Genomic DNA, 15675 nt, shown 5'->3' with positions numbered 1-15675 from the left:
ATTCCATTTCCATCTTATGGGAACTGTCAGATAAATATATCCAAATGAAGAACACATTACAGTTATAGACATTGCATACCTTAACAAAAACAAATGCCAATTAATATGGTATGCAGAACCAGATGGGAAAGATCTGAAGTGCAGAGGGGATTTTCTAATCTTAGTGGGGAGGTTATTTAAAATTATGGTGACAGTATATAAGAATGTTTAGTAAGCTTGTAAAACACAGAAAATTGAAACGCAAAAGTAGTAAATATTTTCACCAAATTTGACCAATCAAACATTAATAAACACAAACAGTAGTAAACCGATGAAGTCAGGGGTCTATTTCTCTATAGATTTTGCAGACAATATTTGAAATGCTAGAACAACATTTCAAATAATGTCTAGTATCCAGATGGATAAATTCAAGCAAAACTGTATAGTAGTACTTTAAATGACAGCAACTGTTTAGTTTTTCTTCATCATTTTTTTACTAGGATAATTACAGTAAAAATGCATTCAATTCAATCTTGCTGACTTCTTCCACCATGCTTCAGCTTCTCGTTCAGCCGAGTCTTACACTGCCTTGGTTTACCTTTGACTTGCCTGGTAACTGAGAAGATTCTCCTTGTTTCCTGTTCTGGGTTTTCCTTGTGTTCTGATGACTTCCACACTAATTCTTCTGTTTTCCTTATCTATTGGCCTTTTCTGCTTTTAACCTGTTTTAAAGCAGGTGGGCCAGTAAGACACGATGAGACTATCTTTTGTGCCAGGATTTTATTTTACTTTTGTTTCTTGCCTCGTCTAGGTTTTCTTTAATAGCCACAAGCATTCTGTAGGCCCCTAAAACAATGACTTATTAACTGTGTCAGAACACTAACCTCTTTTAATGTGTGATAATTCTTCAGATTTGACATGTGAATATGTAAATTTGATATCTTTTTCACTTACTATATGTGTGACCCTAAACCTTTGACATTAGGATTATTGATGTTCAATATAACAGAGCTGAGCTATTTTTTTGTCTTCTGAAATAAACTTTACATATACAGCACCAATATTTTCTCTGTTTTAGGAACAGATGTCATTATTCTCTGGAACTTTTTCATACATGACAATCAACTCTAACAGACTCAAACTGACATGTTTGATTACATTCATGTAATACGCATAAGACAAGTAATTAACTGCTTTGAATTTAAGGGTGTTTTCACACATGTGGTGTAATTCATTCAAATTAACTCTGGTTTGTTTTTGCCCTTTGGTGTGATTCGTTTGGGCAGAACACAGTAATTGCACTTGGACCAAAACAACCGCACTCTGGAGGAGGTGGTCTTGGCATGGTTCCAAATGAACACCAGAGGAGTTGGTTTACAACGTATAACAACTAGTTGTAACCAGTTTGAACTAAAAAAAAAAGCTTCCTGTACATATGCTTTGTATTCTAGGATGTGGCAAGGTTTCAATGATCCTTATCTTGTTTACTTTTTGTTTATGTCCAGTTTATGTGTCGTAGTCTTAGTCAGTGTTTATTTCATGTTTTATATTGTTAGTCTTTGTCCTAAGTGCATTGTTTTTAGTTTTGCTTCCCTCTGTCTCATTTCCTTGATTTAGTTCAGATGTGTTCCCTGGTGTGTTCCATCTCCCTGATTACCTCATGTGTGTGTTCAAGCCCTCAGTTTCCTTAGTTCTTTGTCGCGTCGTACTGTTTATAGTGTTAGCATTTTGGGTGCAAACTCCACGCACTCTACGACACCAAGTGTTTTAGATGTGCAAAGGTCTGTATGGGCTAGCAACTAGCTGTGAAATGAATGTAAATTCTTGTTCAAATAGAATACAAGACCTTTTTCCTGTATTTACTTTTGTTGCTTCCACTCCAGACAGATCTGGCGAATAAGCAGACTGAATCTTCTCACGTGGTTTGTAGTGACGCATTTTGATTCACTTGGATTTTTCTCTGAGTAAAAACAAATCCAAACATGGGGAAAAGATAAAACTGACTAGAACCGCATCAGCTGATTAAGACCAGAGTAAATGAACTACAGGTGTGAAAATGCCCAATGATACAATAGAATGCTGCTCAAAAAAATTAAAGAAATTCTTTGAAAACAAATTAGATTTCAGTGGAGAAATTACATAATGCTGGATATGGAAATGCAAATTATCAACCTACAAAAGGCTAATTTCAAAGACACTCAAAAATCAACCAAAAAAAAGTCATGCGGCAGACTAGTCCATGTTCCTGAAACTTCATTGTAGCAACTCAAAGCGAGTTGTTTGAATGACCAACATGTACTTGCTCCTAATGAGAAGGCATACTCCTAATGACACAACAGATTGTGCTCCTGGACAGTCTGAGATGCAGCCTGGTGGTACTGGATGGACTGAAATATAGTGTGCTAAGGGTCCTCTATTGGATTTAGGTCTGGCAAGCTTGGGGGCCAGTCTATGGTATCAGTTCCTTCATCCTCCAGGCGCTGCATGCATGCATGCTCTTGCCATATGATACATGTGACTGTCATGCACCAGGAGCAACCTAGGACTCAGAGCATAGGGTCTGACAATGGTTCCAAGGATTTAAACCCTATATCTAATCAGGTGCCGTTGCCTAGCAGTGACCACTGGTACCTCTAGAGGCTATTGGGCTACCCTGTTTCTGATTATGTGGTCAGAGACGTTCACATCAGTGTCCTGTTGGAGGTCATTTTGTACTGCACTGGCAGTCCTTATCCTATTCCTCCTCGCACAAAGGAGCAGATACCCGTCCTGGTGATGGCTTGAAGATATTGTACAACTTCACATTCTTGAGACTGTGCTGGGAGACCCAGTAGACCTTCTGGAAATGGTATGTATTGATGTGCCATCCTGGAGGAGTTGAACTACCTAAATCCTACTACCTCTGTAGGGTCCAGGTATTGCCTATGCTACCAGTAGTGAAACTGACCCTAGCCATATATAAAACTAGCAAAAACAGTCTGAAAAGATGAAAAGGGAAAAAGATGTTACCAACAAAAGGTAAAACCATTCCTGTTTTGCAGTTGACTTATTATTACTCCTTTCACTCCGTCACCCTTGTTCTGTGTCTTTCTAGTCTTGTCTCTGTCTCATCCCTCTGTTCCCCATATTTAGCCAGTCTGCATCTCAGTTTGTGTTTCTTGTGTTTTATGTTGATAGACTCTTGTCCTGTGTGCATCATGTTCAGTTTTACTTCCCCTGTCTCGACAGTTAGATTATGACCAGCCATGTTCCCCAGGTGTTTCCTCTCCTCCCTGATTCCCTCTTTTGTGTATATATTGTCTGTATCTCCTTCTGTCCAGTTTTGTGATATCCCATCTTGCTGTGTGTCCTGTCGGTACTGTGTTTCCCTGTATTATTCTGTTTGTTTAGTTTCTCCCACTTAGCATTCCCAGTTTAGTTGTTTAACCTTAAATTAAGTAAACTGTTTCAAGTATAGTCTTGCCTGTGAGTCTACATTTTGGGTCTGCCTGCCTGCCTCACACAGTAGCATGACAAAATATCCCAGAAGTTTAACTGACTTGGTGCTATACTTTAATTAAAAGATGTTTCTTTAATCTTTTTGAGCAGTATATTTAAAATACATTGAGATAAGATCAGGTGGAGTTATTTGGGTCACCAGTGATGGAAACATAAGCCACCAGCCTAGCTGATTGACAATGTGGATACAGTCCACACTACTTATGTCCACCTAATACATTTACACACATAATGCCAATTTGCTCATTTTGTTTAAACATTTGATTATATGTGAGGATTCATCGCAATGACCAGTTTGTAAGAAAAACATCCAAAGATGATTTGTATAGCATTTTAATTTATTAAGTACTTTCTGTAGAATTAGAGTCAATTGGTATATCCATCCATCCATGTTCTTAACTGCTTATCCAATATAGGGTTGCAGTGGAACTGTATGGTTACATACTGTAACCTTGGTTCTCTGAGTGAGAGACTATCTCTCCATTCCGTTACATATTCCACATGTACAGGGTATAACCCCCCTTCGTCATGGGGTGTGAATACTTCTATAAGAAACTCTGGCTACCTCAGTCATGCCCCACAGCTTAGGTATAAAACAGCTGCGCAGATGTGAAACCAGTGATGGTTTGATTGGAACACATCTCCAAGCGACCTGAAGCTGGAGACAGTCTCTCACTCCAAGAAGCAGACATCATGTCAAGGGGGGGCACCCAAGTTCAATTCAATTCAATTCAATTTTATTTATATAGCGCCAAATCACAACAAAGGTCGCCTCAAGGCGCTTTATATTGTACAGTAGATAGCACAATATTAAATACAGAGAAAAACCCAACAATCATATCATATGACCCCCTATGAGCAAGCACTTTGGCGACAGTGGGAAGGAAAAACTCCCTTTTAACAGGAAGAAACCTCCAGCAGAACCAGGCTCAGGGAGGGGCGGGGCCATCTGCTGCGACCGGTTGGGGTGAAAGAAGGAAAACAGGATAAAGACATGCTGTGGAAGAGAGACAGAGATTAATAACAGATATGATTCGATGCAGAGAGGTCTATTAACACATAGTGAGTGAGAAGGTGACTGGAAAGGAAAAACTCGATGCATCATGGGAATCCCCGGCAGCCTACGTCTATTGCAGCATAACTAAGGGAGGATTCAGGGTCACCTGGTCCAGCCCTAACTATATGCTTTAACAAAAAGGAAAGTTTTAAGCCTAACCTTGAAAGTAGAGATAGTGTCTGTCTCCCGAATCCAAACTGGAAGCTGGTTCCACAGAAGAGGGGCCTGAAAACTGAAGGCTCTCCCTCCCATTCTACTTTTAAATACCCTAGGGACAACAAGTAGGCCTGCAGAGCGAGAGCGAAGTGCTCTAATAGGGTGATATGGTACTACAAGGTCATTAAGATAAGATGGGGCCTGATTATTTAAGACCTTGTAAGTGAGGAGCAGGATTTTGAATTCAATTCTGGATTTAACAGGAAGCCAATGAAGGGAAGCCAAAACAGGAGAAATATGCTCTCTTATCCTAGTCCCTGTCAGTACTCTTGCTGCAGCATTTTGGATTAGCTGAAGACTTTTCAGCGAGTTTTTAGGACATCCTGATAATAAAGAATAAAGAATGCATCTGGCAAACATCAGTCTGCCAGATGCAAGTCTGGCCTGAGCAAGTCAAGATGCAAGGACCGCATCTGAGCAGCCGCTCATGGTTGGCCCGCAAGCTGATCAAGGAGACAAAGGTTACAGCTGAGGGGCATCTAGCACCTGCTCCATGAAAGAGGGGCTGGCTGCAACATTCAAGCTGGTAGCCGATGACCACAAGGCCCAAGAGCTGGCCACCCCCATGTGTCGAGTTGGCCTGCACTCCCGAGGGGAGGGGAACCTAGAGGCATAAGGCTGCCACCCAGTAGGACAACCGGGACTTTGACAGGTGCCTGCCCAGGATGGAAGGCAATGAACAGCTGGTCTGTTGTTCGAATCAGCTGGGTATACCTGACGTACAGAGCCAGCGCTCAGCCTCGCTAAGCGCTTGGCGACAGAGGTGAATGGCCTTAATCGCTACCACCATTCCATGCAGGGTCACAGCGTAAGGGGTGGACCTGCTCGAAAGTGATCCACTCGCCTGGGACAGGAGGTTCCTCTGGACCGGAAGCTCCCAGAGTCTTGAGTCGAGGAGGGGCTGGATCACTGAGAACCAGGGCATGTTGGGCCAGAAAGGGGCCACCAGGACAAGCCTCATTTCTGCAGTCTGGACCCGGAGAGGACCAAGTGGAGGAGAGAGAAAGGAGGGAAGGTATGCAAAAGAGCCTGGTTCCAGGGATGCGCCAGGGCATCCCACCCCCGGGGAGGGCTGTCGTCCTTTAGAGAGAAGAACAGGGGGCAGTGTGTTGACTCCCTGGAGGCAAAGAGGTCCCCCTCTGCCCTTCTGAAACAGTGCTAGATTTGTTTCAACCACCTGCGGGTGGAGCCTCCACTCCCCTGAGCCCTGGCCCCCTCTTGACATGATGTCTGCTTCTGTGTTCAGTGGCCCTGGCACGTGCACAGCCCCGAGGGAGCAGAAACGGGGGAGAGCCTACTGCTTTAGCCTTACGGCTATCCTGCAGAGGAGAAGTAAGCCCAAGCCCCCCTGCTTGTTGACATAGGCCGCCAGAATTGTGCTGTCCTTCCCAACAATCACGTGAAACCACTGCAGTCGAGGCAGGAAAATCCCGAAGTGCCAGGAAGACAGATCCAGCACATTGATGTGCACAGTGGCAGCCATCAGACCCATGAGGGAGAGGCACAGCCCCCGGCTCAGTAGAGAGTGGAGGCCGAAGTGGTCTGGGCATGCACAAAAGACCCATCGCCGTTCTGCCATGAGGCATATTGAGGGATACTACAGCCCCAGAGCCTCAACATGAGAGACCTGCAGGGCAACTTAGCTGCAACACTGTTCTACTGACGAGGCACAGACCAGCCAGTCATCCAGGTAATTCAAGATTCTGAGGCCCCGCAGGCTCATAGGAGTGAAGGCCGCATCCTGCATCTCAGGAAGGTCTGGGGGGCCACAGAGATGCCAAAGGAGAAGACTCCAAACTCGAAGACCTGCCCATTGGACCAGAATCTGAGGAAGCGCCACTGCCCCTGCCAGATTGAGACCTGAAAGTAAGCGTCCTTCAGATCGATGGTGGCAAACCAATTCCCCGCATTGATGGCCTGACATACACTGGGGACCTTCAGCATCTTGCACCTCAGGGGCCAGAGATAGCAACTGAGGTCTTTGAGGTCCAAAATTGGATGGAGGCCCCCATGCTCTTTGGGGAGTAGAAAGTAGTGGTAGAAAAACCCCCATGGGCAGCTTCCACCTCCCATATGATAGCCTTTGTCATGAGGGCTGGCAGTTCTTCCTGCAGCACACAGGCCTGCTGGAGGTTGCCTACTGAGGTGAAGGTTGGGATGTTCGTTATGGGGGGTCTGCGGCAAATCTGCGGGCGGTAGCCCTGGGTCATGAAGGAGATCACTCAAGGGTCTGCCGACAGACCCAACCAAGCCACCCTGCATTGTGAAGGCCAGCTGGAGGATGGCTTAGCCTTGGTGGCTAAGGGCTAGCAGGAGTGTCTTAAAGAAGTATCCACATGCCACGACAGGGAGTGGAGAGACAGTCTCGATATGATAGAGAACTTAGCCTATCCCAGCTGACATCTGAGGTTTGGTAAACCCTGAAAGATCACCAGTTAATTGCAGTCATAATACAGAAAGACAAGCAGCCATGCACACCTTCAGTCCATTTAGAACTGCCAGTTAACCTAACAAGAGCTGTGGGAGGAAACTTGCACACATGCACAGATAGTACAGTTACAATGGACATGTTCTATCCACTGCACCACCTTGCTACCTTGCTACATTTATTTTTTCTCCATTTCATGTAAGCACAGAAAAAATTGAAATCAATTTGACAAACAAAACTAGAGGATGTCCCTTAATCTTTTAACTCCTTAAAATCTGCTAAACATAGTTCCATGTTCAAATTTCACAATGATACATATTGTACCTTTTAATACAATGTGTGGTTAAAGTTCTGATTTTCTTGCAAGAAAATGTGAGGTAGTGGTAGCAAAAAACTTTATATTAGTCAAACCCTAGTGACCACTATGCTCGTTCGCTCTGACCCTGGCCTTTCGCATGCCTCGGTATCCTGCCTCTTTCTCTATAGGGAAAAAGAGAGAGATGTATGAGCATCCTGTCTTCTGCTTGGCCTCTCAAGTGATGGATTTAACGATTCGTGAGTACCTTCCTCCCCAGCCTCAATTAATTTTTTTTCTTATTATTACAGTCAGTATGCACGTAAACCACCAGAAGCAACCTCAAATTTTTGTCATCTCTGTCATCCTTTTGGTCTGTAACATTGATTGTTACACTGTGCTCCAGGCCCTTCATTACTAAAACACTTTCTATTCTTTCTGTAATCTACTTTGCTGTACTGCCTGAAACCACCATTTCTGTCTGTCTGCAATTTGAATGCATTTTTACTTTGCTTATGTGTAAATTAAGTAAAATAAGTTTTTAAGGCCATGGTACAGACAAGGAAGACCCCCAAATCTAGCTGTTGTTAAAAGCATATCTTGTCAGTTCTCAGTCCTTTAAGGGAACATGTCTGATTATGAAAATGTCTGCCTTTGAATGAAAAGCCCATGAAATGCTGATATAGACTCCATATATTGCACTTAGACTTACCAGCCACTTCATTAGGTATACATATTCAATAGCTTCTTAACACATATCTAATCTGCCAATTACATGACAGCAAGTCATTGCATTTATACATGTAGACATGGTCAAGACAGTCTTGTGAATTTCAAACTGAGTGTCAGGAAGAATAAGGAAGAAAGATAATGTAAGTGAGTCATCATTATGGATTTTTCAGGTTTTGACTTCTGAATCCTTCATTATCATTTAATGCTTCATTGGGTTCTTAGCTAGCTTGTGTATTCTTGATCATTCTGTTTAGTCTGAGTTATTGGTCTCATTGAATGGGTTTCAGTTAATATTTTACTTTTTAATATTTTGTATAAGGTTTTGTTATTTTTCTTAGTGCTGTCTTCTGTGTCAAATCTGTATTAGTGTCCTTGACTCAGTGTTTTGATTATTTCCAGTTTTATTGTAATAGTCTTTTTCCTTTGTATCTAGTATTTCGTTTACTTTCCTTGTCTCATCATCATGGATTTGTTTCAGCTGTCTCTCCTCATCCTCCTGAATCCATTTCCCTAATGTGTGTATGTAAGCCCTAAATTTGTCTTAGGGTTCTGTTGCGTCATACTGTTTTCTGTTTGCACTGTTTGCTTCCTGAGTAGTGAGTAGGCTTGATTTTGTTTTCATCTGTTTTCAGCCATTTTGGACTGTCTGTGTTACCTAAATAATGGTTCATCTTTTGTTCATTGACACAAGACAACTCCTGCTCCTGTAGGTCGAAACCTTTCATCATTTCAACCAACAGTGTCAGCGTGGAAATCTCTGCCAGGACTAGAAATAAAACCATGATTGATTTTGTGTCGTTCATTCATCAATTTAATCTGTTTCTGATCAATATGTGGGCCATGGTAATGGAGGTTAATTTATGTAAAAAAGGGCAACAAAACAAAAAGAAAAATAAAACTTGGGACATGCAATGTTTATGTTAAAACTGTTGCAGCGTTTTCAAATGATGGGACAGTCCGCACTCACTTTCTCTTTTTGATAATAACTTCTGCAGCTTTTGAGATAACCCTTTCACGTAGTAGTGAGCTGGCAGGGGTGCACAATTTCCCACACCAAAGGATGCTCTGAAATAGAGAAAATATCCAGGGAGTGCCAGTTAAATATAAAAATGATAAATATTATTTTAGGTACCTTTCAAAACAGTCACCTTACACAGAAGCATTAAAATCCAGAAAGAAAAAAACAAAAGCATCTTCCACCTGTAAATTTGTAATGAGTTTAAAGAGACTTGGAATTTGAAAGTGGAGAGAGAGTCACTGTTAAAGATGTCGGACAGTATGAATGGGTCTCTTGACATGCGCAGAAGTTCAGAGAGATACTGTGGAGCAGTATTATGAGCAGATTATGGATTTCCTCAACTAAAAGAGTACAAAAATCAAATAATGAAATATTCATTGGGAAAGCAGGCCAGAAGAAAAGAAACTGTGTGCTAAACAAAGACAGTCATCTTAAGATGTTTCACACCACTAGTGAGCTGCCATAAGTGAGAAATGAGGGAACAATTGCTTTCTGTTACTATATTTTATATTTTAAGGTCAACAAGTTAAAAAGTTTTCAGTTTTTCAAGCCTGACTTAAAACATTAATCTGTGGATGGTGGACCTCAGACCCAGGAGGGCTTAAAGTGTTTTAATGGTGTCAAATGTCTTTGTTCTCCTAATGAGCACCAGTAATAAATAATATAGATTTTATTGCTTTTGCTTTTTTTTTTTAAATGTTGGCAGCAAACAATTCATTTTATTCTATAAGTTGTAATATCTGACCCTAAAACTGGACACCTACTGAGCACTTGTTGACCTCATATCACATCGATACATAGACTAAGTCTAAGTTTGAATTCTGTTTCATGCTTAATCTTTACTCTCAAATCCTCAAACAAAAAGCATAGTCTGCAGGTGAGAGAACAAAACTAAAACAGGTTCTGCTCAGAGTTTCACTTTAACAGGCTGGAAGTGCCATGCATTCAGAGTCTTTTACTCACAGCATGTTTTAAGTAGATTCTCTCCTGGGGAATACGTGTTATATGTGCAGCTTGTTAAGGCGTACCTTAGTAAAACCACTGACTGAAGTCACCCTGAAGACCACTGGGTCTCCACACACTTCACCTGCCTGCATGCATATATCCGGATCTTGCTTCTCTCATTCCTCTTCTCTCCAGAGCATACTTCTACCTTTCCAAGGACTCTTCCACCTGCTCCCTACTCTCACTACAGATCACAATCAACATCATAGTACATGGAGACTCCTGCTAACTTCATCTGTCAACCTGTCTATCACCATGACAAACATGAAGGGCCCCAGAGCTGATCCCTGACCCCCACCTTAAACCCATCTGTTCTTTCTACCGCATACCTCATCATTATTTTGCAGTCCTCATACATGTCTTTCTCACCTATTCCTGACTTTCTCATGTAGTGTCACAGTTCCTGTCTTTGCACTGCTTTCTATAGATTCACAAAGACACAGTGAAGTCCTTCTGACTTTCCCTGTTCTTCTGTTCTGTTCTTCCCCATCAACATTTTCAAAGCAAATATTGCATCTCTAATGCTCTTTCTCAGCATTAACCCATACGCTTCTCACTGATAGTCACCTGTCTTCTTAGCCTAGCTCCAACAACTCTCCCCATAGCATCATGGTATGGCTCATGAATTTTATCCTTCTGTAGTTCCTACAGCTCTCCATATCACTGGTGTTCTTTAACATCGGTATCAGTACATTTCTCCTCCATTCCTCAGGCATCTTGTCACCCTCCAAGATGTTTTAAACAATATGGTTCAGCAGTCCACTGCCCTCTCTCTAAAATATCCATATATGTCATCCGTCAGCCACTTTTCCATCCTTCATCCTCTTCACAGCCACCCTTCACTTCCGTCTTGCTAATCTTCTACACTTCCTGATTCACTAGCTGTCCTCCATCTGTTCTCTGCTCTCATTTTCTACATTCATCGGCTCCTCAAAGTGCTCCTTCCATCTTCAACACACTCTTTTTACTCATTAGTATACATCCATGTCTGTCATTAACCACCCTGACCACCTGCACATCCTTTCCACCTCAATCTATCTGCCTAGTCAATTGATGATAGCCCTTTTTATTTTCCTTAGTGTTTGGCCTCACAAACAACTCATTATAAGCCCTTTCCTTTGACTCTCCCACCTTTTCATTGCTAACGTCCTCCTTTGAATACTTTACTGTACTTCTCTTTCCAGAGGATACACCAAACACCTTTTGGCAGTTTCCCTCACCGGTTCAGCTGTACCAGTCATCTGGTAACTCTTCCCTACTACCCAGAGCCTTTTTCAACTCCTTGAGCTCTGCACAACGTTCTTCCTTCTTCAAATTCCACATTGTTGGTTCATCCTCACTTTCCCTTTAATACCTTGAATAGCATCCAGTGTTTTTTCTCTATCCTGCAGTACGTGTTCATCAAAGCCATTTCCATCCTTTTGGCAAAATCCATTACCGTTTGTCTTTATGCATTGCTCCCCTTAACACAATAGTTACCCAACAGCTCCTCATCACCTCTGTTCTCTTCACCCAAATGTCCATTAAAATCTACTCCAATCACCAATCTTTTCCCCCTGAGAACATACTCTACCACTTCATTCAACATACTCCAGAATTCCTCTCTCTCTTTTGACATCCAACTTGTGGGCTGACAGTATTCAACATTACCCCTTCGATTCCCAGCTTCAAACTCATGATCCTTTCTGACATTCTCTTCTCCTCCACAACACTCTCCACATACTCTTGCTTCAACATTACTCATACTCAGTTTTGGTTCCTATAATAGAACAGTTTGAATCCATCTCCAGTGCTCCTGGCCTTCCACCTAATCTCCAGCACACACAATATATCTACCGTTGTTCTCTCCAATATATCAGCCAGCTCTTCCCTTTACCAGTCATAGTCCCTAGATGTGAAGCCCCTATTATTACCTTCAAACTCCCACCTTTCCTTTTCTCTCGCTGAATCTAAACATGCAAATATAGCTTCCCCCTTCCTTTGTTCTTAGCCAACAGTAGTATAAGTTATGTTTTAAACAATAAACTCTCCATTTAAAAAAAGAAATTTCTTGCAATGATTTTATATTTCAAGCTATAAGGGGTTAATGAGTTAAGCCAGCCGTGCTCTTCAGTCTCTTTGATAAAAAGACAGCAAATATTTTGGGAAACAACACACAGGCATAAAGCAGGAGGCTGGGAAACAAGAACCAAATGTGCAGAAAGTAACAAAAGTATAGCTAATAAAGACCCATTTAATGTGAAGGTGGTAAACACATTGCTTCAGAGTGGGTGCACAAGCTGGTCTTTTAATGCAGCTTCGTTGATGAGACACTCCACAACAGTAAGCCTGGGTTTTATTGGTTTCTGCATGTAGGAAGATGGGTTTGGTCATACAGAAATGTAGGTTTGTTTAGCTCCATGAGGATAAAGGTTATCGAGGTTGTGGTGTGTGTTATATTTGAAAGACTATTTTATATCTTGAAACAGCCGTACTTTACACAAGACTGAAAAAATAAACAGGGCTAAGAATAAAGTAAGAAGATGTAGATTATAAAACTTTGTTCTTAGAAGAAATACATACAATCATGTGAAAAAATGTTTTCCATTTCAGGGCATCATTTAAAAAATGATCTTGTCCTTAATCTAACCTCAGGTATGAAACCATTTCAGTATTTAAGAAGAATAAAGCCAAAATGAAGAAGCAATCTGTGAAGAAGTGCACCTAATGATTCAGCTTTTAGAACAACCTTTAGCAGCAACACATTGTACAAATTCTTCTCTGTGTTAATTTAATAGTCCCTCAGATTGCCTTGGCCCGCTCATCTGTACACTATCACTTCAGTTCATTGAGGTTTTTGGGCATTTGTTAAAGCTCTCTTCAGTTCCCACCACAGCATTTCAAATAGGCTGAGGTCTGGACTTTTGACTGGGCCATCCCATTATCTGTGTTCTTTTCTTTTTCAGCCATTCTGTTGGTGTGTTTGGGATCATTGGACTTCATTTACCAATATGTCTGTGGAACTGTTCTTACCCTGTGTAAAAAACAATTGTGTATGCAAAGTTATTTCATTTATGAAGCATGTGCCTATTTCTGTTTTTCATATGTTTGTAAATCATAATTATTCTGAACCAGTAGGTGTGCGCAATCTGCATGCAATCTGCGAGAAAGTCTGACTTAAGAAACGTAAACAATTTTGTACAAAGAGAAAGTCAGAAAAGAGCAGCTTTCCATAGTGTTTATATAGGAGTGACGACATAAGAACTAAGGCTTGGCTGAAACTGGCTCATCAGACAATGGCTGTTCTGAACTAATAGAGCGTATGTCCAATGTATGCACAGATTTGTGCATAAATTGGACATACAAACATTACACTCAAAAATCAGATTTTTTGAATTTTTTCGTACTGGAACAAATGACAATTTGAAACTATGAAACTTTGGCCATGTGTGTGTACAAATGGCTGTCTATGGAAGTATACACAAGTCTTTAAAATTATTGAATAAATAAATTGCATAACTTGCATTGCAAAAAATAAAAAATGAAATGCTAAATGCAAAGATTTCGAAAACAACACTGGGGAAAAAAACAATATAGCTGATGTGCTGTGATAATTTATTCACTGTAATATTCTTCAGTGCCACGTCATGGTGCCAATGCCTGCAGCTTCCTAAAATTTATTCCTACAAAGCTATTATTCAACTTCATTTTTATTGATATAGCGCCAAATCATAACAACAGTTCCCTCAAGACTCTTTACATTCTAAAGTAAAGACATTACAAAAATACAGAGAAAGCCCAACAATCTGATGACCCCATATGAGCAAGTACTTTGGTGACAGTGGGAAGGAAAAACTCCCTCTTAACAGGAAGTAGACAGGGTCATGGAGGGGTGCCATCTACAACAACTGGATATTGTTAAGTGGAGATAGAACGAAAACACGCTGTGGAAAAGGGCCAGAGGTTAATAAAAGCTATTGATTAAATGATGTGTGGTGTATAAATACATGGTAAGTGGGGAAAAAAGTGAAGTAGGAAACAATCAATTATAGTGCAAGAGGCCTAGGCTCCTGGGGGACTCCCATGATGTGAAGATTCAGGGTCACCTGATCTAGCCCTTGCAATGCGCTTTGTCTAAAAGGAACGTTTTAAGCCTAATCTTAAAAGCAGTACTGCTAGCCTAAAGGCCCTTGGTAAACAGCCCATTAATATCAGAATCAGAATCAGCATACTTTATTAATCCCTAGGGAAATTATGTGAGCAATTACAGTTGCTCCAGTACAGTAACATTAACAAAAAATAGACTAAACTATTTAACAATACAATATGTCAAGATATAAGGAATAGCACAATATATACAAATCACCAAATAATAAATATCCAGGGTTGGCAGATGTGATTAGAAATAAATATCACGAAAATTGACAGCAACATTACCAAGTAAGTAAGAGTGTGTGCAGAAAGGATGTAACTATTGCAGTGTTTACAGTGTATTAGATGGAGGACAGGGAGATGGCCACAGGCAGGAATGATTTCTGATCATATTTAAGATTGAAGCATTAATTGAGAATAGGACGTCTTTGAACAGTCTTATAGGAATGGGGTAGATGATATGGTTTGGAGAAAGTAATTACTGAAGTTAAGTCAGGAAGATCAAAAGGGGCCCAAGTCCCCTTCCTATTGGGGACCCATTTCTCATATAACTTATTAATCAAACTTTTACTTTCATTTATAGCTTTGATTAAGAATAAAGGTGATTTACTATGAGTAAATATGGAAAAGCTCTGTTATAGCACTGCATAGTGTCATACACTTTGGGTTGCATGGATAGAGGTTTATGAAATGAAGAACATTTTGTGATCACACCTAGAGGGTATCCACACTGATCTTTGACCTTTATGCTTCAGAAAATGTGGGGAGGCTTGCCACCCCTGCCAAAAAACTGGAGGACACGATCCGTTTGGCTGAGCTGGTGATTGAGGTGCTTCAGCAGAATGAGGAACATCATGCTGAGGTTAGTGTGCTGGTACATATGCATATAGCCACACCATTTCCCTACTCCATTGTAGACGTTCTACATATTTGTCTCCAATGCAATGTTAAAATAATAAGGTCTACAGAGCTCCTCAACATTTGTTTTCAAAGATAAACTGAACATGTTTTTTTATCTCATTGCTGACTGAAGTTAAGTAGTTGTATAACTTTACTTGAATGATAAATACAAAGTTTCTCACTGCTACCTACATGCATTGAACCATCATACTCCATATTATCTGCACAATAGGCCACAAAGTAAATATTCTAAAGTGCAAGTAGGTTTATAAAAGCAGGGGAAACTAAATAAAATCTGCACTTTTTTTCTTAAACTACATGGATTGAGAGAATCCTCTTTGCTCTGCTGTGTATGCTGTGCTGTTTAGCTACATTTTTGTCACTTTTTTGTAACTAAAACAAAGCTGACTTACTGC

General features: G+C 40.9%; 1 protein-coding gene across 2 annotated transcripts in view; it reads left to right on the top strand.

Moving 5' to 3' along the window:
- Positions 1-15675, top strand: part of cadpsa (Ca2+-dependent activator protein for secretion a) — a 318715-nt gene that overhangs the window by 198358 nt on the left and 104682 nt on the right. The window contains exons 17-18 of one of the 2 annotated variants that reach the window (XM_063474915.1): positions 7665-7733; positions 15115-15221. In XM_063474915.1, coding sequence (XP_063330985.1) covers positions 7665-7733; positions 15115-15221 — 176 coding nt within the window. The remainder of the gene's footprint in view (positions 1-7664; positions 7734-15114; positions 15222-15675) is intronic. The other variant, XM_063474914.1, reaches the window with a different exon arrangement.

The sequence above is a fragment of the Pelmatolapia mariae genome, linkage group LG5 (assembly GCF_036321145.2).
Source record: "Pelmatolapia mariae isolate MD_Pm_ZW linkage group LG5, Pm_UMD_F_2, whole genome shotgun sequence".
Lineage (NCBI taxonomy): Eukaryota > Metazoa > Chordata > Actinopteri > Cichliformes > Cichlidae > Pelmatolapia > Pelmatolapia mariae.
The sequence above is the reverse complement of the archived record's forward strand: the minus strand, read 5'-3'. Positions and strand labels throughout refer to the sequence as shown.